At 65.2% G+C, this 27,045-nt stretch overlaps 5 protein-coding genes across 15 annotated transcripts in view; all 5 read right to left on the bottom strand.

The window, feature by feature from the left end:
* Positions 1-5,407, bottom strand: part of AXIN1 (axin 1) — a 59,195-nt gene extending 53,788 nt beyond the window's left edge. For 2 of the 9 annotated variants that reach the window (XM_041747945.1, XM_041747942.1), the window contains exons 1-2: positions 4,350-4,900; positions 498-1,458 (exon numbers count right to left, since the gene is read on the bottom strand). In XM_041747945.1, the coding sequence (XP_041603879.1) occupies positions 498-1,375 (878 nt within the window). In that variant the 5' untranslated portion in view covers positions 1,376-1,458; positions 4,350-4,900. Of the gene's footprint in view, positions 1-497; positions 1,459-3,274; positions 3,278-4,349; positions 4,902-5,078; positions 5,132-5,280 lie in introns of those variants that run through there. The other 7 variants (XM_041747940.1, XM_041747939.1, XM_041747938.1 and 4 more) reach the window with 7 other exon arrangements.
* On the bottom strand, positions 4,492-6,539 carry LOC121487118 (basic proline-rich protein-like). The gene is made up of 2 exons (XM_041748561.1): positions 6,531-6,539; positions 4,492-6,465 (listed from the first exon to the last, which is right to left on the bottom strand). Exons 1-2 carry the CDS (start codon positions 6,537-6,539, stop codon positions 4,492-4,494), a joined length of 1,983 nt encoding a protein of 660 aa, XP_041604495.1.
* Positions 6,317-12,132, bottom strand: LOC121486754 (spidroin-2-like). Its single transcript, XM_041747970.1, has 2 exons — positions 11,185-12,132; positions 6,317-7,511 (listed from the first exon to the last, which is right to left on the bottom strand). Exons 1-2 carry the CDS (start codon positions 11,607-11,609, stop codon positions 7,319-7,321), a joined length of 618 nt encoding a protein of 205 aa, XP_041603904.1. The 5' UTR covers positions 11,610-12,132; the 3' UTR covers positions 6,317-7,318.
* A 2,839-nt stretch (positions 12,133-14,971) lies between these two features.
* Positions 14,972-17,117, bottom strand: MRPL28 (mitochondrial ribosomal protein L28). 2 transcript variants are annotated; one of them, XM_041749698.1, is made up of 5 exons: positions 16,616-17,117; positions 16,365-16,517; positions 16,060-16,246; positions 15,870-15,956; positions 14,972-15,322 (listed from the first exon to the last, which is right to left on the bottom strand). In XM_041749698.1, the coding sequence occupies exons 1-4, from the start codon at positions 16,898-16,900 to the stop codon at positions 15,904-15,906; spliced, it is 678 nt and encodes a 225-aa protein (XP_041605632.1). In that variant the 5' UTR covers positions 16,901-17,117; the 3' UTR covers positions 14,972-15,322; positions 15,870-15,903. The 2 variants fall into 2 exon arrangements, with proteins under 2 accessions (XP_041605632.1, XP_041605631.1); XM_041749697.1 differs by having other exon boundaries at positions 16,060-16,194; positions 16,616-17,088.
* Positions 17,118-18,257: 1,140 nt separating this feature from the next.
* Positions 18,258-27,045, bottom strand: PGAP6 (post-glycosylphosphatidylinositol attachment to proteins 6). 2 transcript variants are annotated; one of them, XM_041749694.1, is made up of 13 exons: positions 26,795-27,043; positions 23,570-23,747; positions 23,304-23,496; positions 22,835-22,965; positions 22,381-22,649; positions 21,975-22,294; positions 21,587-21,677; positions 21,384-21,507; positions 20,849-20,985; positions 19,836-20,014; positions 19,610-19,756; positions 18,995-19,111; positions 18,258-18,669 (listed from the first exon to the last, which is right to left on the bottom strand). In XM_041749694.1, exons 1-13 carry the CDS (start codon positions 26,919-26,921, stop codon positions 18,373-18,375), a joined length of 2,310 nt encoding a protein of 769 aa, XP_041605628.1. In that variant the 5' UTR covers positions 26,922-27,043; the 3' UTR covers positions 18,258-18,372. The 2 variants fall into 2 exon arrangements, with proteins under 2 accessions (XP_041605628.1, XP_041605629.1); XM_041749695.1 differs by lacking the exon at positions 18,258-18,669 and adding an exon at positions 19,236-19,388 and having other exon boundaries at positions 26,795-27,045.

Below are 27,045 nucleotides of genomic sequence, written 5' to 3'. Positions count from 1 at the left end.
CCCAGAGAAGGCCCCAGAGCGCTGTGGCCACCTGCTGCGGCAGCCTCCCTGCCAGCGCTACCCAACCTCCAGGAGGAATCTGGGGAAACAATCACGAAAGACAACCATCCAGAATTCTGGCCGCACTGACGCTTTCCACATCCACTCCTCTCTGTATTTAGCCAAGAGGATTACACGTATGGGGTAAGTCCCCCTGCACGCCACAGGCCAAGTCTGAACGCCACGACCTCTGGGACGTCTGAGGCTCTTCGTGACATACAAGGCCGTACACTTGGGACTGTTCTTGCCAAAGGGCCCTCAACTCACAAGTATTAAAACCACGTGCTGCAAGCGTCAAAGTAGCAAGAGGAAGAACCACCACCACGCTCACCCCCAGCAGCAGGAGCACACCCACGTGGGGCCTGGGACACAAGACCACTCCTGGCTGCCACCTGTGCCTGCCAGCTGTCCAGGGCTCGGACGTGAGCACAAACACGGCCGCCTTGCATCCAACTCACCTGAATTCTCTGCCTTCGCTGTACCGTCTACTTGAGGAGGCCCGCGGGGCGGCCGTCTCCAGAAGCAGCTTCTGTGTGAGCCTGCCGGGGGGAGCAGGGTCTCTGCCACCGTCTTCATCCTGCTCTTGGTCACACTTCCATTCCTCATCTTCGTTCAGAGTGGGCAGGTAGCCGGGTATGCCCTTCCCCGTCCCTGACCCAGAGCTCTGGTCGCTACAGAGCTTCGGGCTCTCCGAGCCTGTCCTCGTGTATTCCAAATAAATATCAGACTTGAGGAAAGAGGGGTAGGTGTTCTCCTCCATGGTGGACTGGATCTCCGTCTGCGCCTGGTCAAACATGGCCGGATCGATGAGCTGCTTGACGATGCAGTCCTTTATGAAGCTCTTGGTGGCTGGCTTGGTCTGGCGGGACACGATGCCGTTGTTATCGAGGATGTACTTGCGGTAGATGGCCTTGGCCAGCTTCAGCCTCTTCTCCTCGTTCGAGTCACAGGGCTCCAGCTTCCTGAAGCCGCTGCAGGCAAACCAGAAGTCCAGCAGGTCAGCACAGTCCTCCTGCTTCAAGAAAGTCCTAAACAGGTTTATCCCGTCCTGATCGTCCAGCAGGGAGTGCAGCGACTCGGCCCACTTCAAGTATGGTGGGGTGGGGGAGGCGCTGCCCTCAGGCTCGTACCCCAGGTCCAGGTCGGAGCGCCTCGGAGTGGCTGCTGAAGTCTCACCTTTGACCCCGGCACCTTTCCCGGAGCAGAAGCTGTGGCTGACGGGCCTGGGGTCTGTGGACACCAGTTCACCCTCCTCACCAGGCACTGGGGGGCGCGGGGCATCTTCAGTGAAACTTGCTCCGAGGTCCAAAGGGAAACCCTGCTCTTGGATATTCATTTTGGGACTCTGTGCGTCAATGAACAATGAGCGCTGCACCCTAATACATCAGTACTTATAGCTCCAAAGTGAATCAATCTGTCCTGTTGAAACCATTAAGAGGACAAGGATTAGGAAAGGTGGGTCCATGGAAACATGACCACAGAGGTTTTCTCAAGACAAGACTTGTAATGATGCCCTCCCACTCGAACTCAAAGCCAGAAATTCAGTTTAAATTTTCAGTCTTGGGGATCCCTGGGTGGCTCAGCGGTTTGGTGCCTGCCTTCGGTCCAGGGCACTATCCTGGAGTCCCGGAATCGAGTCCCATGTCGGGCTCCCTGCATGGAGTCTGCTTCTCCCTCTGCCTGTGTCTCTGCCTCTCTCTCACTCTCTCTATCATGAATAAATAAATTAAAAAGCCTTTTAAAAAAATAAATAAATAAATTTTCAGTCTTTTGTCACAAGGTTTATGCTGTATTAAAAAAATTTGTGAGAACTTTTACAACCACAGGTACGTCTCTGGATCTCAAAAATGAACGCCTAGAACAGGGACACAGAGTGCCACTCCCCTCAGGTGTCTTTCTGCCAGAACATCACGGAGACAAGCAGCCTGGGGACCTCCCATCTCAGCCACAACCAGCCCTTCCCTGCAAGCTCTGGGAAGCCAACAGACCCAGAGAAAAGAGATGTGCTTTCTAGTGTTCCGGGCTGCAAAAACTGGGACAAGAGCCGGTTCCTCACACGTAAGATGAGGATGACCGCCCTACCTGTGATGCGGGATCGCTGTGATATTCAGGTACGGAAAGGCAGGCTCGCCGCCCAGCACACAGCAGGTAGTCATCTGCTCCCCACATCTGTGGGCCCACGGCCGCTGTGCTTTCTGCCTACACCGTCGCTGCACACCTCATATGCCTCCTAACGCGGGCAAACACGCAAGGACGTGTTCCTTGAGCTCTCAACACACACCCATACGAACAGTGGTGGGTCAGCTTCAGCCCCTTCCACTCAGTCACCCAAGGACTCCCCACACACATGGTGGCCATCCCACATCACAGTGTGGACAATCTTAAAACATGCTTCCACCACAAAGCTGCCTCTGACCTCGCCTATAAGGAAAGTGCCCTCCTGATAACAAATGCCAATTTAGTATTCTGAAGAACAGAGGAGACCCGGAAAAACAAAATGAAGTCCAAATGCAATCACAGCTTTTAACTAAGCGAGCACACGGCTCACGTGATTCACCTCCATAAGCTCAAATCGCAACTACGCATCCTCTCGGGGGTTGGGGACTACAGGTTGCGTGGCTGCTGCGACAAGCCCCCCTCAGGTGTGAAGGAAGGCTCTCCCGGGTCGGGACTCTTTCACGGTCTCCGGTCCTCCCTGACATGCCCCACAGGAGCTCTGCCCACGAGCTGGGCTGTACCGCCCCACCTGGTAGCCCCGCACTCCTCAAGGTGGTCTGGCTAGAAATAGGCTGGAGAGAAGCGTGTCAGCTCCAAGTGCCCAGAGCACTGAATAAGCCAGAAGGAGAAAAATAAACACCTTAAATCTGGTACCAACACCAAGGGCAGCCCTCCCCGGCCACCGCTCCCCACCCTGGGCTGCCAGGGGATCCGCCCCCACAGCTGCATCCTCACACTGCAAGCACTGCGTGTGCCAGCAGATACTGATGGCTAGAAGCGAAAAGCCCCCAAAGACAGAGAACAGGTCACAATAACGTGCCCCAGGTGACATTTCTACAGCTAATGACTTCTCATGAAAACTACCTGGCAGTCTGTAATCTCAGCAGGAGCAGCCTGCTTCTTAAGGTCAAGGCCCACGGGCCGGGCACCCTGTTGTCACGGACCACTCCAATGGCAAAGTCCCTCTCTTTGAGCCCTGTCAACGTGAATGGGCACCTGTGGTGTCTCAGCTCCACACCGGCTCATGGACACCTGATGTCCTCCTGTTCAGGACGCCTTCTTAGGAAGGAGGGCCCGCGCCCGGCGCCCTGAGCCCTACCCTCAGACACACTCCAGTTTGCCAGTCCTGAGAAAGAACCAAGTCGCTGCAATTCAACAGGAGCTTAATTACAAGTCACCGTCGCCTGCTCTGGAGATGCAACTATCTCCCGTGTAAATTATTGGTAGCAGCCTGATTAAACGTTTTCTGCAGGACCCACAACACCTAGCACACTTATTCAATGGCATGAACACATACGACAATTGTCATAAATGCCAAACGTTAGCCCTCCAGAGATGCTGAACTACAGCAGGACAAAAACAGCAACAAAACTCAACATCTACCCCTTTATTCACAAAACTGGCTATCTTTAAAAGCTAACATTTTAATTCACGTGTGAACAAGGCTCCCCCCCACCCTAATCATTTTAAACTATTTTTCATTGCCCGAGAGAAATAGCTCTTATAACTCACATCTGTTTTCGGCTGTCAACTGACAGACGATCCTCGGTGTCCCCAGAAGCACAGACACCTCTCCAAGTTACTGACATTATGGAAACACGCTCTGATTCCCGCCATCTCTGGGTTCCCACGCAGAAGCACACCCAGCGTTTTGGTGTACGCACGTGCATACCACACATAAAGCAGTTACGTTAATTCAGGTCAGAGGCAAATGCCCACAAGCCTTGAATCTGGCCAACAGCCTGGAACCACCATCAATAAAAGGATTCCATAAAAGTCCTCCACGGCTCTGACGAACGCTCTACAAGGCTGATAGAGCATTTAAAATCTCCCGTAGTCACTGCTGAGCCATACCCCCGGGGAGCCACGGCAGCCAGCTCCATGCTACACGTACAGACACATGTTCATCCCACTCAAACCTAACTTCATAACTTTTAACTTATAGGAGCCTGGAAGCAATAGAGCATGTCTGTGACGCTGTCCTGTCCGGTATCTAAACCCTGAAAAGCTTAGGGCCGCTGTTCCAGAAGGTGATCTGCTCCTCCACCTCCTAAATTCTCAAGGACCAATGTAGCCCAAAGAACTCCACTTACTTTTCTGACTCTAGAAACCCAAGAAGCGTCCACACCTCCTGAAAATGCCACAGCAATGCCGTACTCTGTGCGCCTGTCCATTCTCCTGCCTGAATGTCAGGTTCTCAAAACTGAAACTCAGAGCTAGCACCCGAGCCCAGGTTCAGACCATGTGTGTTCTCCAAAGAAGGGCCTCGAAGCAAGTGTCCGGAGAGCGTCCGTGCAGAAGCAGGGCAAAACGGAGGGCCAGGGATGCGCGGCAGGGGCTCCTCATAAACCACCCCAGACCTGTGCGGGGAGGCCCTCCGGTAACTGGGGCTTCCCCTCTGTTCTCAGAGCTAAGCAGAAAGTTTCCCGCCTGGCCGGGCGGCTCTGCTCCGCGGGCACCGAGCTCCAAGCTGTGGGGAGGCGCTAGGGGCTTTGGGGGAGCGGAGCCGGTGCCCGGGGTTCGGGCCTCGGAGCCCCGCGCGGGGCCGGGGTCACGGGGCCGCCCCAGGACCTGCGCCCGTGCACACGCGCATCCCGGCCGGGCCCGCGGGCGGCCCCGCTCACGCCCACCCCCCGGGACCCCGCGCACCGCCCCCCGCGCACCGCCCCCGCCCCGGCCCCGGCCCTCGCAGCGCGTCCCCGCCGCCGCCCCGCACGCCCCGAGCCCGCACCCGCCGGCCCCTCTTCCGGGTCCCGGCCCGCCCGGCCTACGCGGCCTACAATGGGCGGCCCACAGGCCCGCGCCCGGCCCGCACGACTCACCGGCGGCGGCGGCGGCGGCGGCGCCCCGGCCTGGCTCCGGGAGCGGCGCGGCGCGGCCCATGCGCTCAGCGGCGGCGCCGCGGGCGGGACGGGGCGGGGGCGCGGCCCCGGGCGGCCCCCATCGCAGCGGCGGCGCGGCGGCCAGGAGGCGGGCGCGGGGCAGGCCGCGGGGGCGCCGCCGAGGCCGGCCGCCCGCTCTCACCCGCCTGCACCGGGAGACGCGGCTCCGGCCCGACTCCGGCCGGTCCTGCGGCGGCGGCGGCGGCCGCGATCGCTTCCCCGAGCGGGGAGCCCGAGCGCAGAGCGCCGAAGCCCAGGCCGGAGCGCCCCCGCCGGCGCCGCCCGGAAGTGCGGGGGCGGGGCCGGAGCGCGGGGCGGGGTCCCGGAGCGTGGGGGCGAGGCCGAGGACGTAGGGCGGGGCCCGGAGCGTGGCCGAGAACGTGGGGGGCCCCCCCGAGCGTGGGGGCGGGGCCGAGGACGAGGGGCGGGACCCGGAGCGTGCGGGCGAGGCCGAGGACGTGGGGCGGGGCCCGGAGCGCGGGGGCGGGCCCGGAGCGTGGCCGAGAACGTGAGGGGGGGACCCCGGAGCGTGGGGGAGGGGCCAAGGACGTGGGGCGGGGCCTGGAGAGTAGGGGCGAGGCCGAGAACGTGGGGCGGGGCCCGGGGCGTCGGGGCGGGGCCCGGAGCGTGGGGCGGGGCCGAGGATGTGGGGCGGGGCCCGGAGAGTGGGGGCGAGGCCGAGAGCGTGAGGCGAGGCCGAGATCATGGGGCGGGGCCCCGAGCGTGGGGGCGGGGCCGATGATGTGGGGCGGAGCCCCGAAGCGTGATCCGGGCCGGAAGTGAGGTCACCCGGGGCGTAGGGCGGGGCCAAAGGCTCGGGGCGGGGCCAGGACGCGAGCGTTTCGGATACGTGGGGCGGGGCTGGCAGGGGACGCACCAGCCGGAGCGGGGGGCGGGGCGAAGGCTCGGGGCGGGGACTTGGGCGGGGCCGGAGCACGGGGCGGGGCAGCCTTGAGGAGGGGATCCGGGAGCAGGAGGCGGGGCCCAGAGCGTCGGGGAGGGACCGCGAACGCAGGGCGCAGCGGAGAGTGTAGGGCGGGGCCGGAACGTGGGGGCGGGAGAAGGACGGGGACGTAGCCCGGAGAGGGGGCGGGGCCGAGAGCCCCGGGCCCGAGCACTTGCAGGGACGGACGACGCGGAGGCGGGGCCCGGGGCAGCGGCGGGCGCGGGGAGGGGGCGGGGCCGTCTGGTGGGCGGGGCCAGGTCCCAGGTGCCGGCGTCTGGGTGGGCCTGGGCGGCGAGCGGCGGCGCGGCGGGAGCCCTTGCGGGTGCTGCGGGGCCGCCCTGCCCGGCCGCCGAGCGCTTGGCTTTCCTTCCTACGCTGTCCCTAGGTCATACTGGCGCGGCAGCCTGGGGAGCAGGGCTTCCTGCACCACCACCTCTGCCCTTCACCGTCGCCATAGCAGCTGTTGCCCGACCTGCAAGCCCAGCCGGCCAGCTCCTTGTCCACCCGCCCCGGGCCCTTGCCTAAGAGAAGGAAGTGGCACTGAAAGGTTACCACTGACCCTCAGGAATTGCTTCTGGCACCCCCGTGACCACCTAGGGCCTGTGCCCCACAGAGCCACGCGGCCTGCACCTGAAGAGATGCTCCCCGCAGTCTCCAGGGCACAGCCGTGCCCCCGTCCAACAGGCCACCACATCTCCTGGACCCTGTTTGCCCTCCCGGCACGTCCTCATCTTTCAGGCTCCATACCAGTGCACAAGTCCTGGCTTGGGGCTCCACGGGCCACAGCCAGCCTCCCACCCAGATGCCCACGGGTGGTGCCTCCCTGGGGTGTGCAGGTGTAGGGGCACGCCAGCCTGCCTCAAGTCTCAGCACAGCATATCTCCCAGGGGGTCATAGGAAAGGGGGACAGTGAGGGATGAGGACAATCAGGGACGATCCCCAGCCTACCGAAGGCCCAGGCCACCCAGGGGCAGTTGGGGCTATAGATGAAGGGCTATGCGACCAAGCCCACACTGGCCCCACTAGGGTGATCAGAGTGGGGGTCACTCTCACCAGCATCCAGCTGGGACAGTCCCAGGCCCCCCAGTGCAGCCCCTCCCCCACCCCGTTCAGCCTAGGAGTCTTAGAGGCCACGAGACACAGTGGGTGGCCTTCTGGGCACAGCGGGGTCTCTGTGGGGTATGGGAGTCCTGGGTGGGCTGGACAAACAGCAAGAGCTCCCAGACACTGGCCCTCATGTTGCCTCCCCACTCCCAGACCCGGGTCCCCAGTGCTTGCCTTGGTTCTGCAGAGCTGCTGCTGTGGCCGGGCCAGGCTTCCAGGGTTGTGTCCACGTCCATCCTCCTCCTGGCCCATGGCGGCAGGTGTCCCCAGGCCCCAGGACCAGAACAGGACCCTCGGGCCACTGGCTCCTTGGGGCTCCCGCCCTGCAGGGACAGGAAGGGAATCAGAAGGCCTGGAGGAAATGCAGCAGCCCAGCTACCGCGGATTAGAACTGTGGGCTCGGACGGACGATTGAGCAGGGTGAGAGCGGCCGTGGACCAGAGGAGGGAGCCCAGGGAAGGCCAGACCGGGCCTGCGGTGCTGCAGGGGTGACCTGGCAGGGACTGTGTCAGCCACCCAGACGTGACACCAAAGAGCCCCAGGAGCCTCATGTCAGAACAGGTGAGTTCCTTGATGGAGCGCCCTCTTTTCACACACACACACACCCCCCAGTGAAGGGGGTGCCAGGGTTTGCCACTAGAAGCTTTGATTGGATTAACCGTAGAGGACATTTGTTCCGGCTTTCCAGGAACTACATGAAAAACTTAAAAGCAAACGTGAAATAATTTTCTTCAATGTAGACATAAAATGAATACTTCGAAATAAAGCGAGTTTTGAAGCCTTACACGTGTTCGTCCACTTGGCTGAGGAAGACCACTCATAAAAAGTGATTCAAAGAAATCAGCCAAGATGTGCCGACTATGTTGAGGCGTGTCCAGCATGGCCTGATGTCTGATGATGAAAGCCAGGAGCAGAGGACAGGCTGCAGACATGGGACACTGGGGGCACATCCCCATTGTCTTCCTGGGAGGGGAGGGCGGGAGGGACCATGGGATTTGGGCATCTGGAGGGAGGGAGGGGTCTCAGGCCGATCCCCTTCTGGGTCTGCCCCAACAGGTGTGGGGGGTGGCGGTGGGAGGGCAGGCGAGGCCCCGGGGGCGGGCTCATCCGGCTGTGGCCAGTTGTGACGGGTGTGCCCTTGGAGGCACAGCTCCAGCCGCCCGGGCTCCACCCCTCATCCTGGGTGTCTTTCCTCTGTCAGTTCTGAGCGCTGGGTTGAGGGCCAGTGTCGCATGGATGCACAGCCGTCACACCAAGATCATGAGCCCGAGCACCAAGGCGGCCCGTGCTCGGTGCCCGCTGTTGTGGGTGTAGAGCTCGTGCCTGTAGGGTGGGAATGCTGACCACCCATATTCCAGGGCACTAATAGGTTATTGTCGGAGTGCAGAATCGCAGAATCGGGGGTGCTTGTGGCACTTCCTTTACGCATTCAGGAAGAGGCTCTGTGCCTGAGAAAATGCAGCGGGCACCACCCCGCGGGCCCCCGTGGGAGCGAGCTGGATGCCTGGGCCCTTGGAACAGAACGCGGCTGCCCACGCCAGGCACAATGGTGCTGCTCCGACTGTCCCGGGACCAGTGAGAAGGTGCCCAGCGCAGCCCATGGACACTCCAGCCTGGGGGACCGCATGTCAGGGCTGGCCCCTGCCTGTCCCCGCTCTGTTGGGATCCCCGTCCCCTTGCCCTGGGGGCGGCTGTGTCATCCAGGCTGGCACTTTGCATCGGTCTTGCTCTTTGGTGTCTTCAGCTGCAGCTGCCTGGGGCACACACCCCAGAGGTGATCTCGCCCCCAAAAGCCGGGCTGAGCCAGCCGGGGTGTAAGGTCAGGGCCCTGTGTCAAACGAGCCAGCTCTGGCATCAGCTCGCTGTTGGGAGTACCTGGGTGACTGTCACCTTCTCACACTGCTCTATGTCATCCCAGCCCGGCCGTCCCTGCTCCTCAGAGCCGCCACGGGCTCCCCTGAACAAGGCGAGGAGGCCCCACAGCAGAGGTAGGGGACTGCAGCACTCGGCTCCTGCCAGGCCCGGCTGGTGATGCTGCGTTCGTCCCCATGTCCCCTGTCTGGACGACTCACCCAGCAGACCTGACACAGCCCCCATGGGTCAAGGGCCAGGGCTCAAGGCCGACAGGGAAGCAGGGGCACGGCAGCAGGTGAGTAGTCCCAGGGTGCCCTCCACACCCGCCCCAACTTGGGCTTCACCCCCAGGGTCCCCCAGGGATCCCGTCACTCCAGGCCGAGGAGCACCGCGGGTCATCTTCCCATAGTGCGCCTCCAGAGAGATCTGGCGCCAGGGCCGTGTCCTCACGAGGACAGGAGGACAGTACTGCACTGAGGCGTGCGTGGCCCTGCCAGCCACAGGCGCCTGGGGGAAGGGGAAGAGCAGCCTGCCGCCTTGGGAGCCTCGGGGACACAGCGCTGACCCAGCTCCCACCTCCCCGCACGCCGCCCGCCCACAGCAAGGCGGGCAGCTGTGCTCAGCACAGTGAGGGTCCCGACCCAACCCCGCTGGCCCCAGAGGTCTGTGGGCAGCCCCTCGTCACCGAGCCTGGGGCTCAGGTGCAGGCAGGGAGGGCCTGCTGGCCTCTGCGACCCCAGCGCCATTTTCCCAGGATGGGTGGTGTCTGAGGGATCTCAGCCTGACTTGCAAAAGCAGCGGCTGAAGTCCCGGAGTCCCGGATGGTGTCAGGTCACTCCCCTTTCTGGTAGCGGCAGCCCCTTACACCGGGCAGGCCTCCTCTCTGTGCCTGCTGTCCCGTCACCTGGGATGTCCTTGCCTGACCCGAGCCCTCCATCCCCGGGGCCCCTCGCAGCGCCGGAGCTCACAGGCCCCTGCCACCGCTGCGGCCTCTCCTTCCACCTGCCAGACCTCGTTTGGCTCCGCCGAGCCCGTGCAGGGCCAGGCACCAGGGCAGCCCGTGGACCCCTTGCGCCGGTAGCTGGGGGGCTTGGCGAAGGGCAGGCAGGGAGGGGCTGTACCCCCGCCCAGGCACACGCCCTCGGGGCAGCCCCCAGCCTCTGTGCACCTGCCCCCCCACCGCGCTGTCCAGAGACGTCTCTCTCGGCTGCCTAGGAGCCCCGCAGCCGCTGAGGCCACACTCTAAGTATGTGATTACGCATGCTGGGGTCCCTCGGCCCTTTGTTGCTGCAGAATCTGTCGTAGCAAACAAAAGTGCACTGGATTAGCCACAGTGGATTAAAAGATTTGCTTCCCAGAGTTTACCTAATAACCCAACAATCGTGCCGACAGAGGCTTTGAACCTTGGGATGCGCCGGCCAGGCCATCTGGGGGCTCTCGGCCTCTGCAGGTGGCTGCCGCCCGTCCCCGCTCCCGGCGCGGCCCCCCGGCCAGGCCTGTGCTCCTCCAGGCCCGTGCACCCAATGTGGGGCGAGCCCAGGTCCTGGGGGAAGGCGCAGGGCGCGGAGGTCGGGAGCGGAGCCGGCCAGGTGGGCAGGCAGCAGGCCGCGGTGGGCCCACCCCCAGCACGTCCACCCGGTGCAGCAGGGACGCCGGCGCCTCGGAGGGCAGCGGTGGCAGGTAGGTGACGCGCCAGGCTGCAGCCCACTCCGGCCACCCGCGTGCGCTCACACACGTACACACACAAGCATGGCCCCCTTTGATCTCTGCTGGCGAGCCTCTAACCGCAGCTGCCTCCCCGCCGTCCTCAGGCGGCCCGGGTAATGGGATTTGGCACCTCTGATCGGGGCGGTCTGGCCGCCGGGTACAGGTGTATGTTTTTCTCCCTTGTCGCTTTCCTCTTTCTGTTTTAATTTTTTAAAAAATGCGCCCTGCACGGCAAGGACGTGACGTGGCCTGTGGCCCAGTGGCGAGAGGGCCCGGCCGGCCGGGGGTCTTTGATGCGGCCTCGGGGCGTGATCGGATCGGCCCCGGGCTTTGGGGCTCCCGCCTCGTGCGCCCCTTTGTCTCCAGCCCCGGTGGCCGCATGCGCGGGTTGGGGTGCGAGGGCCGCCGGGGACAGTGGGCGGTGCGCCCGCTTACCTCACCTGGCTGGCTCCGGCCGCGCCGCCCTCCCCGCTCCGCCATGCTGTGCTGGGCCTCGGCGCTGCAGCAGCCCCGGGGCCGCGGTCCCTGCTCCTGGCGTGGTGGCTCGGCAGGACTGGGCTCCGGGCTGCAGCTCGGGCTCCCAGCGCCGATTGGCTGAGGCGGGGACCAGATGACAGCCTCAGAACCCTACGGTAGCCATGGCAACCAGCCCCTTCAGACACCGCCACCCAGGCCACTCCCGATGCCGCGGTGGGAGTTGGCTGCGCGTGGGTCGCGGTGCCCTCGGAGGGCCAGGCCGGCGGCGCCCTTGCCCCGCACCAGCTCCTGATGCCTCGCGGGTGGGCTTCGCGTGCGCCGCCGGGAGGCGTCCCCGGGCCGTCGGTGCCCCGCCGGCCACCTGCTGGAGGCGGCAACAACATCCTGGCAGCCCCTGGTTCCGCGAGGATTTCAGGTCAGGCTTGCCCCAGGGGCTGGAGACCAGGCCACTGGTGAGCAAACAACGGGTGAGGGCGGCGGGAGAAAGGGCCGGAGCCCCACATCAGGGACTCAGAGCCCAGCTTGCATCCCCCAAGACCCCAAGGGCCTCGGCTCTCCTGCCTGCCGACCCCTCCCGCGTCACTTTCAGGAGCACACGGACCCGCGCTCGCCCCTCAAGAGCCTCCCGAGGCTCCAGCTGGCCCTGCGGCGGCAGAGACCCTGCGCCTTCACAGGGAGCTCTCTCCAACCCACACAAACCTGCTCCTCGGGGCGCCCGGGCCCCGCATCCCGCCGCACCAGCCCACAGCTCCAGCCCCACGGCTCGGTCCTCCTGGTGTCTCCAGACCAGGGCTTCCCGTCAGGGGCCCGACGCGGCGTTGCCGCGGGGACCGGCCCCCGCCCGGCCCACCTAGAGCCGCCTGTGCGGGTCCAACGCCTCAAGGCCCCGGATCCACCTGAGCCCCGGGAAGCCACATCCCCCTCCAGGCCCAGGCCCAGCTCACACCTGCTGCAGAAAAGAGGAAGAGAGCCGCTGGCACAAGCCTGCGAAGAGCAGCATGAGCCCCAGGCCCTGGGAGGTGGCCAGGACCACGGGTGCCCAGGGGCAGCGGAGGCGGCCACTGCCCAGGCCAGAGGGGCCTGGGAAACGGGGAATCTGGACGCGGGTCCGCAGGGCTCGCACACCAAGGGGACGGGCTCAGGGTGGGCCAGGCTACACAGCCAGCCCCGGGACTGGCTCCCACCCCGAGTCTTTGGGTCACGGTGGGGGGAGCGGGGAGTCCTGGGCCTCAGGGCCTCCCCCACATGCGGGATGCCACGGGCACACAGGTGTTGTCTAGGAGCAAGGTGTGGGTGGGAACAGGGGCCCCGGTCAGCCAGGGGGTGGGGCCCCAGCCTGGGGTTCTCGGAGCTTGGGCAGGGCTCCAGGCCGCTGCTGCTGAGCCTCTTCAACTGACCCGGGGCTCCCCTCGGAGGGCATCTGGGGCACAGCTCCAGGGGGAGAACCATCGTGCACACGGTGGGCCTTGCAACAGCCCTCACGTACGGGGTCAGGCACAGGGCCGTGGGCTGGGCTGGGCCGCACCCTCGTGACCTCAGTTGCCCTTCCTGGGCCTCGGGACCCCACAGTGTTGACGGTCGCACTGGCGAGGGCTCCACTGCCCAGGTCCCAAGGGACCTCCCCATCTACAGCTAGTGGCCAACCCTCGTGTCCGTGGTCCTTGACTGGTTGGGCCGTCACAGAAACAGGCGAGCCTGGGAACTTGCCTAGGGGCTCCTAGAGGGGCGACGGGGGTACAGGGGTGCAGCCTGTCTGCGCACCGGGGCCAGCACAGGGCAACTCGGCCTTCTGCAGGCTTGACGGGGGTCAGTACAACCACCGACCCCAATCCAGAGGCCTGAGGGACTGCGGGCACACACGGCAGACTAGAGGAAGAGGACCTGGAGGGGGCCGTGTGGCCTGGTGGGCTCCCAGCGCTCAGCTCCGGTAGGGGTGCAGCAGTGAGTACGCACGGTCCCCGTGTCCCCCTTCCCACCTTCTGGAGGGGCAACCTTCCCAGACTTGGGCTACTGCTTTATCTGGGGTGGGCCGGCAAGCACGTCCCTCACTGACCGCTGAATCTCTCCCGGGCGGACGGTATTTGTGAGAATGTGATCAAACAGGTTCTGACTCTGCCCGAAAAGGGCCACAGCCAGAACCACTCACTGTAGGTTCTGGGGAGGGAGGTGACCTGCTGAGGCCACACCAAGCTCCTTCCACTGAGCAGCAGCACTGGAGGCGAGTGGGGGCCGTTCCTTGGGCAAGCTGTACGCCCTGGGGAGAGCAAGGCTGCACACCCAAATGCAGCAACGCAGCTGGGCCTCCAGCAGACAGAAAGGCGCCTGCTGGAGCCCACCCACCCCCACCGCCACAGGCCCCAGGCCAGCCCTAAGCCCCTGGGGCACCGGCAGACACAGGAGCACAGGGGTCCTGGTAGGAACTGCCCACCTTGACCTGTAGCCTCGGTGAGAGCAGCAAAGGGCAGCTGGGAGCCAGAGCCAATGACCTGGGGGCACGCGGGGTGCACAGCGGGTAGGGGGTGGGTGGACAGGTGACAGGAGCAGAACAGCCCTAGGAAGGGGTCTGCTAGATTCGGGTCAGGGCTGAGCGTGGGAACCATCAAGCGGGGGCTGGAAGGGCTGGCCAGTCCAGGACGCCAGCCACGGCGCTGGAGCCAGGCGCGGCGGTGCGGGTAACCCAGCCGGGCCTTGCAGGCCGCAACCAGGGCAGGGGCAGGCCAGGCGCTGGCAACATTTGGTAAAATTATTGAAAAATGAAAAACCAATGTTTTTCCCATGTTGGAACATCCCGTGAAGAAACAATCATGTGCATCAAGATATGAATCCAGAGGGGCGCCTGGGGGGCTCAGTGGTTGAGCGCCTGCCTTCTGTTCAGGTCGTGTGACCCCAGGGTCCCAGGATCCCGGGATCCAGTCCCACATCGGGCTCCCTGCAGGGAGCCTGCTTCTCCCTCTGCCTGTGTCTCTGCCTCTCTCTGTCTCTCATGAATAAATAAAATAAAATCTTTAAAAAAAATCATAAAAAAAAAAAGAGAGATACAAGTCCACAGTGCACCCCAGAGAAGTCTGGGACTGAGAACATTTTTCAGCCTTGCACACAAGACCTCAGGACCGCCCTGAGGGCAGGCCCCACCCCTCAATGACCTCCCTGTGCTGTGGAACCTCCAGGGCCCTCCTGTGGCTGGGTTCACCGGCCATGCTCCGTCTGGCCTCCACCTCCATCAGCACAGCCCAGGTATGTTCACATCCACAGCACCCTGAGGGGAGCCGGGCAACCCTGGGTCAGCTGCCAGGAACAGGTCGGGGTATCACTCACTCCCTGTCCTCCCAGAGTGATCTGAATGGCTCTTGATGCTCAGTACTCCCAGAACAGGGCCGGGAAAGGGGATCAAGGCACCCCAAGTCTCAGGGCACTGGGCCCAGCATCCCAAGGGGATCCACATCCTGCACCCCCCTGGATGGCAATCCGGCGGAGCCTTCCCTCACTCCCAGAGTCAGCCCACAGCCTCCCTGCCTCTGCCCAGGAGAATGCCACACGGATGAGGATGTGGACACAGAGAGCATCTGTTGCCAGATGCCTCCAACCACCCTGGGCCCTTCCAGAGGAAGGCAAAACATGGCAAGACACCAAAAGGAACCCCGGTCCCACAGGTCAGCCACATCCAGGTCTCTGGGGCAGGGCACGACGAGGTCCAAGACCATTTGGGAGCGCTCGGGGCTTCCAGGCAAAGCAGCACACACACACGGACAAGTTCACACTTTACTGGCACCTCCCCAGCTGGGTCTCCACCTCAGGGGAGAAGAGGGGGCTACAGAGGCAGCAAGCCAGCCCCAGACCCCAGTGGGGGCCCTGGGACAGGAGATCCCTGGAGTTCCACAAAGCCCATCCAGCCCTGGCAGCCACTGAGCCAGCACAGAAGATGGGGTTCATCCACCAGCCCCCACCAGACTCATGCGCCCGCGGGGGCGGGGGGCAGGTCCCCGCATAGTCACTCCCTGCTGGCCCTCTTCTGCACCACCACAGGCTCAGACAGGGCCTGCTGCTCAAGCTGCCCAATCAGCTCCTCCACGTAGACCTTGAACAGAGGAGTCGGGTCCTGCAGGAGCGAGACAGAGTCACAGTGAGCTGCTCTGGGGAAGCAGGAACGCAGCTGCTGCTGGCCAAGCATCAGGGGGAATGTGGCCCTTCAGGCTTGGCCTACAGCCACCAGCCCAGAGGACAGCCCTGTCCGCAAGACAAGGATCACCTTCCAAGGGGGACACAGGGCTCCGGCATCTATCCCCATTTTTCCTGCCTTGGGGTCCTAAGCCACGGAGGGTTCCCAGTTCCAGCAGCAACCATCCACTCCAGACTTTCCAAAATGTAGATACAAAAATATCTCAACTCTGAGACTGCGAAGACCCCAAGGCAGGGGGTGCTACGTGGGCAGACCAAAGATGCCCCCAAGAATCCTTCTGTCCATGAATTTATGAAGTCAGCCGGGGCGCAGGACAGTATCAGCACGTTGAGGGGAGGGGGCACAGCACACGGAACCCAAGGTTGTGGCTCCATCGGGGCAGCCCTAGGCCAGGTCCTCCCTGGGCCAGCACACACCACCCCGTCTGTCCACTGGTGCTCAGCCGCCGGTGCTCACACTTGCTCACCTTCTCCTCCAGGAGCCTCTGCTTCTCCACGGCCTCATCCAGCGTCAGGCCGACCCACTCGGCTTCTGCCTCCGGGATGACAAACTCCTGCCCCGGTTGGGGGAGGGGGGAACCAGGCCCACAGTGAATGGAAGGACGGCCAGCCAACAGGACCCCCCAGGGAGCACGACGCACCAATGGAGGCCCCCACCTTGTACTTGTCGTAAATGGCTGCCCTCTTCTGGGGGTTGTCGCGGTGCAGCTGGGGGTCCTGTCGGGCGAGCCGCAGCAGCATCCCTCGCTTCAGGTCCATCCCAAACTTGGAGCACAGATCCTCCTCTGGAGTCTGGCAGGAGACCACGCATGGGGCAGGGCAGCTGGCAGGGCCCTCCAGCCACCTGAGAGCAAAGGGAGGCCCGACAGCGGGGAAGGAGGCAGCAACGCTCGCTGGGGACCCTGGACCCCGGACGACACGCCGGGGGAGCCCGCCCTGCGCCCGCACAGCCCCTGGCTTGCCTTCAGGATGTAGAAGTCAAACCCGTAGGCCGCGTCGATGAGGTCCAGGGTCCGCGCCGTCACCGTGACAGCGAACTTCGTGTCCAGGATCTCGCTGTAGAGCTCACGCTGCAACAGCTGTGGCTTCCACACCTTCTTCACCCTCTTTGTGAGCTAAGGGAGGGACAAAGACGTCACGCGCGCTGCTGCGGCCTCCCCCGGGGCCGGGCGGGGCGGGGCGGGGAGCGGGGCCGGGGCCCGCCGCCACCTACCTTGTCGTCGCCGACGTACCTGTAGCCGACGACCCAGCCCTCCCCGCCCCAGAGCCCCAGCTGCGCCTCCGGCGGCCGGTACACGGGGATGGGGACGTCCTGCACGCGTTCCCGCCGGCCGCCCGCCGCGGCCCCGGCCCCGGCCCCGCGCGGCCTGTGGTGCACCGGCGCGGGCGCGCGCGCCTCCTGCAGGGAGCGCAGGTAGTGCGGGGGCAGCCGCGAGCAGATGCCCTCCCGCAAACGTAGCCGCCTCCACAGGCCCACCGGGACCTTGTGCAGCGGCATCGCGGCGGCCCCGCTCCGCCCCAGCACCCCGCCGGAACCGGAAGTGACGCGCCGCGCCTCGGCCGGCGCCCGAGGAGCCCGTCAGTCTAGCGCTCGCCCCGCCCCCTTCCTGTCCTTAGGGACCAAGGAAAATGCCCTGCGGCGAGGGCGGCAGCCCCAGGCACGGTCCGCCAAGACCTCATCCTCACCCGCGGCGGAGGGCGGGGCTTGTGACCCGGGCCGCCTCCCTCCCCTCTCCCCCTCCTGCCCGCCCCTCCCCTCCCCCCGGCCGCCCGCCCCTCTCTCCTGTCTAAAATAAAACACTGCAGTATCTCAAAATATCACTGTAAAATATTAAACTCACCCATCACAGCAAAATCAGAGCTACGTAAAAATGTCTTGCCAATTTTTAACCCCCAAAACGCCACATAGAAATGTTTCCCCTGGGATCCCTGGGTGGCCCAGCGGTTTGGCGCCTGCCTTTGGCCCAGGGCGCGATCCTGGAGACCCGGGATCGAATCCCACATCAGGTTCCCGGTGCATGGAGCCTGCTTCTCCCTCTGCCTGTGTCTGCCTCACTCTCTCTCTCTTTCTCTCTCCTCCTCCCCCACCTCTGTGTCTCTCATGAATAAATGAAATCTTTAAAAAAAAAAAAAAAAAAAAAAGAAATGTTTCCCCTTTATGAGCCCAAGTGCAGGGGCCTGCGGGCGCCCAGGGCCGCAGGTGCCCAGCCCTGCCCCCCGGGGAACAGACAGCAGCCCACTGCGGTGCTGCCGCCGCCTCCTGCTTCCCCTGCGGAGGACGGGGCACGCGGGTCGGGTCCCTGGGAGCCTCCTCCCCAACAGTGGCTCGGCCCGCGGGGCAGCAGTGGTCCCTTCGTCTCCGGGAACAAGTCCCCACACAAGGGCCCAGGAGCCCATGGGATGGCTGCGGCACTGCACTCCTGGGCAGCTGGGCGCCTCCCCCCCAGGAGCCTCTCCCCAGGGGTCCCGGCCTCTCCTGGAGCCCCAGGGCCCATCAGCTCCCTGCCTGCGGACTGTGGTCCCCTCTCCCCACACATCTGCATCAGCAGGGAGCATCCCCATCAGGAGCCAGGGATGCAGGGAAGGCACAGCTCCCAGGCTCAACGGGGCAGGGGCTGCAGGGGGTGGGCTCAAGCCAGAACCTCACAGAGGAACAAGGACCATGGGGAATCTTTCTCCCCACCTCCAACCACCTCTAGGCAGCAGAACGCAGAATGTGCCCCTGCGTGGTACCTGTGGTTTCCAAGCAGCCAGGCCCAGGCCCCTGGGGCCCCCGCACAGGGAGCCCGCAGCCAGCAGGCACAAGGGAATTGGGAGTTGGGGGTGTGGTCCTCTCCTCCGGAGGAAGCAAATAGTGCATTGGGCAATTTTATTCTGTTGGAAATCAATCTGGACAGGGTCCTTCTCCTTTGGTCCTGCCCCTGGCCAGAGAGTCAAATCACAGCTGCAGGCATCCCTGAGCCGGCCACATCACGTCACCGTGTACAGCTCCTCTCGGTGGTTCCTACAGATCTGATAGTGGCAAGTGAGCTTCTGCGAGCAGGTCCAGGGCTTGGTGTGCTCCTCACGCGGCGGCAGCAAGAACGCCGCACTTCCTGCAAGCAGCATGTGCCAGATGCTGTGCGTGTAGTAATAGTTGTCGCTGGTCATCATGGAGGTGTAGATGGCGACGGCCACAGCAGCCATGGAGATGCCAGGCAGGAGGTAGAAGGCCCAGCGCTGCCAGGACGTGGGGTAGCAGTGGCGCCGGTGCCTGCAGCGGTACACCTGAGGGAGCCGCCAGGTGAGCATTGCTGAGGAGCTGCGGCCACAGTCCCCCAGGACCCACCCAGGTCCGGGCAGCGGCACCGTCCTGCGGCTGCAGAGAGGGCCTGTGCGCACAGACATTTGACCGTTCTTGGGCCGGGCCATGGGGGGTCCCTGGCGGCCCTCAGCATGTGTGAGGACTCAGGCCCAGGAGCAGGAACCCGGCCCCAACAAAGGGCCAGGATGTCTTGTCCCAAGTAGGGGTGTGTGGGGGAGCCAGACTCAGCCCAACCACCGGGGGTGCAGGGGGTCTGGGCAGGAACCCTGGCCCGTCCCAGCTCCTTACCCACATGGTGACCATGACCACAAAGGCAAAGAGACAAGGCCCCAACGTGTTCCAGGCACCTCTGCGGTCTAGCTGCAAGGACATGGCGAAGATCAGCGTCCCCAGGAGAAACAGGACCTGGGCAAGACACGGGGTGACCACAGGGTCACAAACCAGAGCTGTTTACAGCAACATGAGGTCCAACAGCCACAGGCAGCCCGGGGATGGACGGTAACCATGCTGCTGTCCCCACGGCCCAGACCTCCTAGGGTTGCTGGCTGGGAGGCAGGTGACCACCTCAGCCCCTGCACTGCTGGGACCCGTGGCTCCCATGGGTCCGTCCACAGTGAATGTCGGAGGCACCAGCATGGCCAGGCAGGGCACCGGGGCCTGTGTCTCCATCAGCCAGGGCCACCTGAGGCGGAAAAGCCCCCAGAGTGTCCTCAGCACCAGGGACTGCAGCAGCACGGCCAGGGGCCTCACCGAACCCGCCCACCCGAGTCCCTGCCCGGCGGCTGCCTCGCAGTGGGAGGCACCACGAGCCGTGGGAGGCCCCCCGAGAGCTGAGCTCTCGCTCTGGTCTCGTCCTCGGCAGGCCACGTGCCGGGGCCTAACCCTGTGTCAGGAATCACTCACGTGTTTCTGGGCCGCCTTCAGCCGTGCCATGCAGAGGATGGTGACCCAGATGGACACCCCCGAGCCCAGGAAGTCGCAGAACTGCAGCGTGTCATAGCTGAGGATGCACAGCACCGCCTCCCCGGGCTGGTCACACGCGTGATAGAACTGCACACGGGGTGGTGAGAGTGGCTGCGGCCCACGCAGCCCGCCCCTGCCCTGCACCCAGGAGGCGCGGCCAGCCTACCGTGGAGAAGAACATGGTGTAGGCGTAGACCGAGGCCTCCACCAGCAGCGCGCGGTGCACGGAGACGGCGATGGGCGCCAGGAACACGAGGTTACTGAGGGTGAGGAGGAGTGTGGCCACCCTCTGCTGGGCCACGGTCTGCGCCGTGCTGTTGTCTGTGCAGCTCCACCCACGCCAGCCTGCGGGCCCAAGGGACGGTAAGGGGGCTGAGGCCCGCGGGGTGCTCCTGAACGTCAGGGCCTACCCCGCATCTAGAGCCCTGCAGGGAAGCCCCTTCCTCACCCAGGAGCAACTGGGACAAGCCGGGGAAGGTGTGGGGCAGGTGTGGGTTAGGCCTGGGCAGGTGTGAGGCAGGTGTGGGGTAGGTGTGGGGCAGGCCCGGGCAGGTGTGGGGCAAGTGTGGGTTAGGCCCAGGCAGGTGTAGGGCAGGTGTGGGGCTAGTCAGTGGCAGGTGTGGGGCAGGTGTGGGTTAGACCTAGGCAGGTGTGGGGCAAGTGTGGGTTAAGCCCAGGCAGGTATAGGCCAGATGTGGGGCAGGTGTGGGGCAAGTCAAGATCAAGTGTAGGGCAGGCCTGGGCAGGTGTGGGGCAGGTGTCGGTTAGGCCCAGCAGGTGTGGATTAGGCCCAGCAGGTGTGGGGCAGGTGTGGGGCAGGGGAGGCCAAGGTCAGCAAGCAGTACTGCCTCCGGGGGTGGCATCTGTGCCTGGGGTGCAGGGGTGGGGGACTGTGGGTGCATGGTAGGCATGGGGAGGAAGCATCTGCTCTTGTTCTGCAGAGTCGCACTCTGGCCTTGACAGAGCGGAGATGGGCTCTCCAAGGAAGGCACAGGGCCGAGATGCCAAAGGCAGAAGTGTTTGGAGATGGGGCTTCTGTGGCTCAGCCGGAGAGGCCTGCCACGCTTGCTCCCGGAGTCATGAGTTCGAGCTCCACACTGGGTGTGAGGACTGCTTAAATACATAAATGTAAGAAAAAAAAACAAAAAAGCGTCTGGAGCATCCAGGCCTGGCCCTCACCAGCCTTGCAGCTGCAGCCTGCGTACAGATAGCTGTGTCTGCGCAACAGGAGACACTGGCCGTAGGGTCCGCAGTCGTTCAGGCAGGGTACCAGGTACAAGGCGGTCTCCACGAGGACCGAAGCCTGCTCACACTCCCTGTGGGAAAGGGGCACAGGAAGGCCAGCTGCTGAGCTGCGCTGGCCGGGCCCTCGTCAGGGCTCCCAGCGGCCTCCTGGACACACAGAACCACACTTGAGGCCCCCAGGCTCGACGTGTCGGAGGACAGCAGCTACAGGCTCTGCGAGGCCAACGTGCCCTTCCCCTCGGCCTGCCCTGGGTCCCAGGCTCCCTGCACTGCCCCTGGGGCTGCAGCAACAAGGGTGACCAGGTGCATGAGACGAATGCCTCGTCTTGCCCAGAAGGCAACTGACTGCGCGAGGCTTGCAGGACGCTTGGTGGCTCCAGACCTCGAGCGGGGCAGCCCCGTGCAAGGTCCTGCCATCGGGGTTCAGCCGCCTGCCCCCGGTGGTGCCCGGGTCTCCAGGTGTACTCACTCGGGACTCTCAGGGCACACCAGCTGCAGGGAGAGGTACCAGTTGTCCGTCTCCGGGTAGGGGACGACGAGGTCAGCCTTGCGGGACGCGGCGCTCAGAGACAGGCGGACGCCCTGGAAGAAGGCTGCGGGCAAGTGGGGGTCCTGCTCAGAGGCGGCAGGGGCGCGGCGGCGGGGGCAGCTGGCGGTGTCGCCCGCCCGTACCTGTGGTGCAGTTGAGCGATGCATTGAAGCTGAGGAAGGGCGAGGCAGCGTTCATGCAGACGGCCACCCTGGTGCTGTTGGTCACGGCTGTCTAGGGTGGACAGGCTGCGTTGAGCTCAGGCCTGCGTTCCCGCTCTACCGGGCGCTGGCCACTGTCCTCTGTGGCCCCTCCAGGGCTGGGGCCCCCCGGCCTGACCCCGGCCACAGCCCATCTCCCTCGGCATGGCCCCAGGAACACAGCCCTCCCCCGCCCCGGTGCCTGCGCGGTCCCCGTCCCCCCAAAGGCTGACCCGGTGTCCGAGCCTGTCAGCGCAGGAGGAGCCGAGCGTGGTGCGGGGCGGGTGCGCCCCGCGCTGAGCCAGGCCCGAGACACGCATGCAGGAGGTACCTGGTTGGCCTGCAGGGAGATGCCTAGGGAGCCCCCACTGTCCGCGCCCGTGTGCAGGTACAGCCGCATCACTGACGGGGTGCCCGACCGCACCAGCACCGACACCCGGTCCGCGGGCCAGAAGCGCACAGACAGTACGTCCGTGTCCTCCCGAATGACCGGGTAGCTCGTTAGGCAGAAGGGGCCACCGCCCACCCCGCGGCTCCTGCCCGGGACCCAGGAGCCCGCGCCGGGGGGCAGCAGAGCCGCGGAGGCGTTACAGCTGCGGTTTGGGCTGCTCTGCAGGAGGTGCTGCAAGTTCATGGTCCACGGCCTGCAGGCTGTCGGAGGACGGAGCTCAGCTGCAGGGGGCTGGGGGTCCAGCGGGGGCAGAGCCACGCGTACCCACCCTCTGCACACAGCCCACCTGTGAGGGTAGCCACAGCCCTGAAAGCCACCAACACGTGAGGTCCTGCCAAGCTCTTAGCCGTCACTTGCAGCCACCGCTCCCAGGGTGGTGAGGGCAGCAGCAGGCGGCAGGACCAGGTGAGGCTGACGCACGTGAGCACCTTCTGGAAGTTTCTGGGCAGGGTGGCTGAGCCCACGGTCAGGCGCACGGGGCAGCCCAGGCTCCCATTGGTCACACAGCCCTGCAGCTCCAGCCGCAGCTCCTGGGTGTACTCGGGGATGAAGATTCTGTGGCCAAGGGGACACGCTCTCGCTCAGGCTCCCTGACTTGCACCACCTCCTGCATCATTCCCACAAGGTGCTGGCCGAAGGGGGGGGCCGCCGGGTCCTGAGACCCAGGACCCACGGTGAGGGCACGGGGACCGCCCAGTCCACCACACCCAGAGGCAGGGCCTCCCCGAGGTCCCACTCACTTGAGGTAGCTGGGATGGGAGCGGAGAGTCTGTGGAAGGGGAACATCAGGCTCCAAGATAGAGACCTCGACGGCCCGCACGACCAGCATGTCAGGATGGAAAGTGTACACGCAACTGGGAGGGACAAAACCCTAGGAGAGAGGAGTGTAGGGGTCGGGGCCATAGCAGGGGACCCGCGGGGGGGTCAGGGCCGGAGCAGGGGGCCTGAGGGGTGGCCAGGGCCAGAACAGGAGGCCAGGCAGGGGTCAGGGCTGGAGCAGGGGGGGCGGTCAGGGCCGGAGCAGGGGGCCCATGAGGCCGGTGGCGGAGGAGGTCAGGGCTGACTACTGAGCTGCAGCAGCGCACAGGGAAGCAGCGCAGTGGATCCTAAAGCAAAAGCTGCCCCAAGGGCATAAATGACGGGGGGAGGGAGGGAGGGGGGGTCCCACACTGCGGGCCCTGCCCCCACCCCTCAAAGCGGTCCCTTTACCTTCACCTCAATCTTCTGGGATGAGGGGGGCAGGTGGGCAGCCACGAACCAGTCCCCGGGCGCTGGGTGGGAGACGTTGACGGACGCATTGCTCTGCAGCATCTTGATGAAGAAGGGGGACTGCACGGAAGTGTTGGCGGGGAAGTCGGTGCCCAGGGGGTTGATGACAGGAGGCGCGCCGTAGCGGAAGTACCTGCGGGCGGAGAGCGGCAGGTCAGGCGCAGGCCCGGGGCGCGGGGCGAGCGGCAGCGGGCGGCGGTACCTACACAGTGACCTCGGCGTGGCTGCAGGTGGGGCCGCCAGCCCGGGACACCTGCAGCAGCCAGCGGAGCAGCACGGCGTCGGGGGGCACACGGAAGTGGAAGAGTCTGGCGCTGCCGTACCAGCTGTAGAAAGACAGCTTCTGTGGGGACTGCGAGAACTGCTCGGACACCAGCCTGACGTCTGCAGGTAAAAGGGGCTGTGAGCCAGGCCGCGGCACCCACGGTGCCCGCCTCCCCACGCGGTCCCATGGAGACGTGAGCGGAGCCCCGGCGAGCGCCTGGCTCGCTGACCCCGACGCAGCGCCGTCCTCTCCCGCCCTGGCAACTTCTCCGCCTGCTGTCCCACCAGGCCAGGCCGCATCCTTCCAACCCCCCGCCCCACACCGTTGATCCCCGGGCAGCACAGCCTCGGACCCTGAAGCCAGCTCTCCCCCGACCAGCGACAACGCGCCCATCGGGCAGCTTCCGCAATGAGGCCCGACGTCGGGAACCCCAAATGCCTGAGACCTTCGAAGCACGTCCCCACACACCCTCCCACACGTGGTCATGTAGCCTGGGCAGCTCTGGGGCCAGGAGACGGAGGCTGAGGGACGCAGGAAGTGTGCCGCATGGGAGCTCCGGCCCACCTCCCCTTGGCCCTGGGCACGGGACCCCTGAACCCTTGCTCCCCCTCCTCTGAGCCTCCCCTGTCCCCTGCTGGGGTTCCACTTGGGTGAGGGAATTCAGGCCTGGAGACCGGCCACCTGCTCAGGCCCACGATGACCTGAGGCACAGCCAGACTAGAGTCTGGGGGGGAGGCAAGCAGAGACCTGGGGGGACGGGCCCCAGCCGGAAGCCTGGCCCACGGTGATGACAGAGGACCAGCTGGTTCCTGGACTCTGGTGGGTTCATGCTCATGCAGACTGCACAGAGGCACGGTGGGGGCCCCTGGCAGCAAAGTGCCCACGGCCCCAGCCTGGAGCGCCCCTCCGTCCCCGGCATAGAGCTCTCAGGTCCCCACCTGTGTGCAGAGCTCCCCGGCTCCCCTCCCCTCCCCGCTCTCAGAGTTTGCAGCGGATGCTCACCCTGTCTTGCCAACGTTTCTAGGGCCAGCTCTGAGTCATCGGGGGCTCAGCTGAGGCCTGAGGCCTCACCCCCGATTAGGACCCTCCTGGGAGTGTGTGCCCAGCACAGCCTACACCAGAGCAGGCGTCTGGCCCCACGAGCACTGCCCACCCACAGCCCTCCCTCTCAGGGCTCCCACAGAACAGAAACACCCTAAATGTTCTCTGTGTTCTCGGGGGCAGCTAGCCAGGGGTGCGGGCCGTGAGGTGCCTGGGCTCGATGGCAGGCAGTTTGGCCCCAGCACTAGCTCAGGCCCTGTGCCTCCTGTGACCTTGGGTGTTCCTTCCTTCCTCTGGGTCCCAGCTTCCTCGTGAGGTGGCTGAGGCAGGCAGCACCTCCCCTCAGGCACCCTGTCCTCTGAAGTTAATGGATGTTAAAGTGCTTCCGGGGGAGAAACCCTGCTGTGGACGCAGGAGGGTGTGGCCTCTTCCTCCCCACTGGGAGACAGGCTGCCTGCCATCACCCCCATAGCAGGCCAGGGCCCCTCCAGGTTAAGCCAGGTGAGCAGGGAAGGAGCTGGCCCTCCCGCTTGGAGCAACGGCAGAAATGATAGGAACCCACTTGCACAGCCGGTCTGAGGTCCAGAGAAGCCCACAAAGCAGAGAACTCAGGGGTAGGCTCTATGCGGGACGGAGTCCCAACTTCCCAGGTGGCTGCTGGCCACCGGGTCCCATTCCCCCGGTTGTGGGCTGAGTCCTAGAGCCGTCCACCAGCGGGGCACCCAGCACCCTGGCCTGAACGGGGCAAAGACATCCGGCAGCCACCAGCGCGGGAGCGCCAGCCTGTGGACACCTGGAACACAGGTGGTAGCTGTGACATTTCCCCAGGTGCACAGGAGATAAGAGACCTGCTCAAGGTCGCCCTGAGACCCAGGGAACCCCTTACCAGGGCGACATGTCCCCTCCAGCATCCCAGCCCTACGGCCCAACCTCCTACCACGCAGTTATGTTGCTGAACAGAAGCCCATTACCTGTATCAGGGGGCACCAGCCTCCTGCACCCCACCCTGCCCCGTGGGCCCCTCAAAGAACACAGGATCAGTCGGAAGAAAGTCCGTGAACCTGTACTGGGAACCCACATGAGGGCATGCTTCCCACACCCTCCGGAGCAGGGCAGGTACCCGGTAAGGACACACTGCCCGGGTACAGATGTCAGGACCAGCGGCCTGCCCTGTCTGCAGGCCTGCGCCCCCCTCCCGGGAGCCCTCACCCAGCCCTGACCTCAGGATGGAGAGGAGGCTGGACACAAAGGTGGCAACATCCAGCGGAGCAGCTGAACCAGAAACCAATCTCCCAGGAAACCACCTTTCAAGTAGAGCTGTGCCAAGTGGAGGCCCAGCCCTCAAAGACACAGGAGCTCGGAGGGTTTCAGAGAAGGGGGGGCAGGGAGCCAGGAGTGGAGGGGAGCGCCCCAGGCTGTGCCAGCCGCAGGGCCTCTGGGCCCCGGGAGACCAAGGCAACGCTCAGGGGGCTTGACACCCCCAAGTGTCTCTCTCCCAGGCAGGACCCTGAGGAGCCACTTCCTGGGGGTTCAGTCCAGGGAGGGGACTCTCTCGGGGCAAAACCGCCCAGACATACCCCTCTCCTCAGGTCCACCTGGAGGCCAGCGGCCAAAAAGCAAGGCCAGCTGTGGGGGTCACCACCCGGGGCTTGGCTGTGACCCTGTGGAGGGTGAGGACGGACGCCCGCGGGGCCCACTCCGGGAGCCAACAACTTTCTCCTGCCTCTGCCCGCCTCTGAGGTCAGAGGGGCCCGGAATCCCACCGCCCTGTGCCCCAGCTGAGCCCGGCGCCCCTCCACGCCCCACACCCCCCCACACCCCCCATGCCCCTCCACCGCCCTTTGCCCCAGCCCAGCCCTGCGCCCCTCCACGCCCCCCCCACGCCCCTCCACCGCCCCGCGCGCCGGTTCGGCCGCTACCTGGGCGCCCGGGGAGGGACCCGCGAGGGGCCGCGCGCTCCAGGGCGCGTCGGCGAAGTGGGCCGCGGCGGCAGGTAGGGGCGCCGGCGTCCTCCCAGCCCACCTGCCCCGCCGCCGCCGCAGGTGAGCGCACAGGCGCCCCCGCCGAGTCACAATCCCCTCCCCCCGGCTGCACCCCATGGCGCCCGCGGGGCCGCGCGGCTCACCGCTCCTCCTGCCGTCGCCGGCGGCCGCGGGGGTGGCCCGAGCGAGCAGCAGCAGCAGCGGCCCCGCCACCGCCGCCACCGCCGCCGCCCCCGCCGCGCCCCCGGCCCCCGGCCTGGCCCGGCCCATGGCTCCGCGCTCCGCCCGGCGCTACCCGGCCCGCGTCCCCCGCCGCCCGCCGCCGCCCGGGCAGCCGCCGCCACTACGGCCCCCGCCGCCGCCTCTGCCCCGGGCTCCCATCGTCCGGCAGGTC

This window comes from Vulpes lagopus, chromosome 3 (assembly GCF_018345385.1).
Source record: "Vulpes lagopus strain Blue_001 chromosome 3, ASM1834538v1, whole genome shotgun sequence".
Taxonomy (NCBI): Eukaryota; Metazoa; Chordata; class Mammalia; order Carnivora; family Canidae; genus Vulpes; species Vulpes lagopus.
This window is presented reverse-complemented; position numbering and strand designations above follow the sequence as displayed.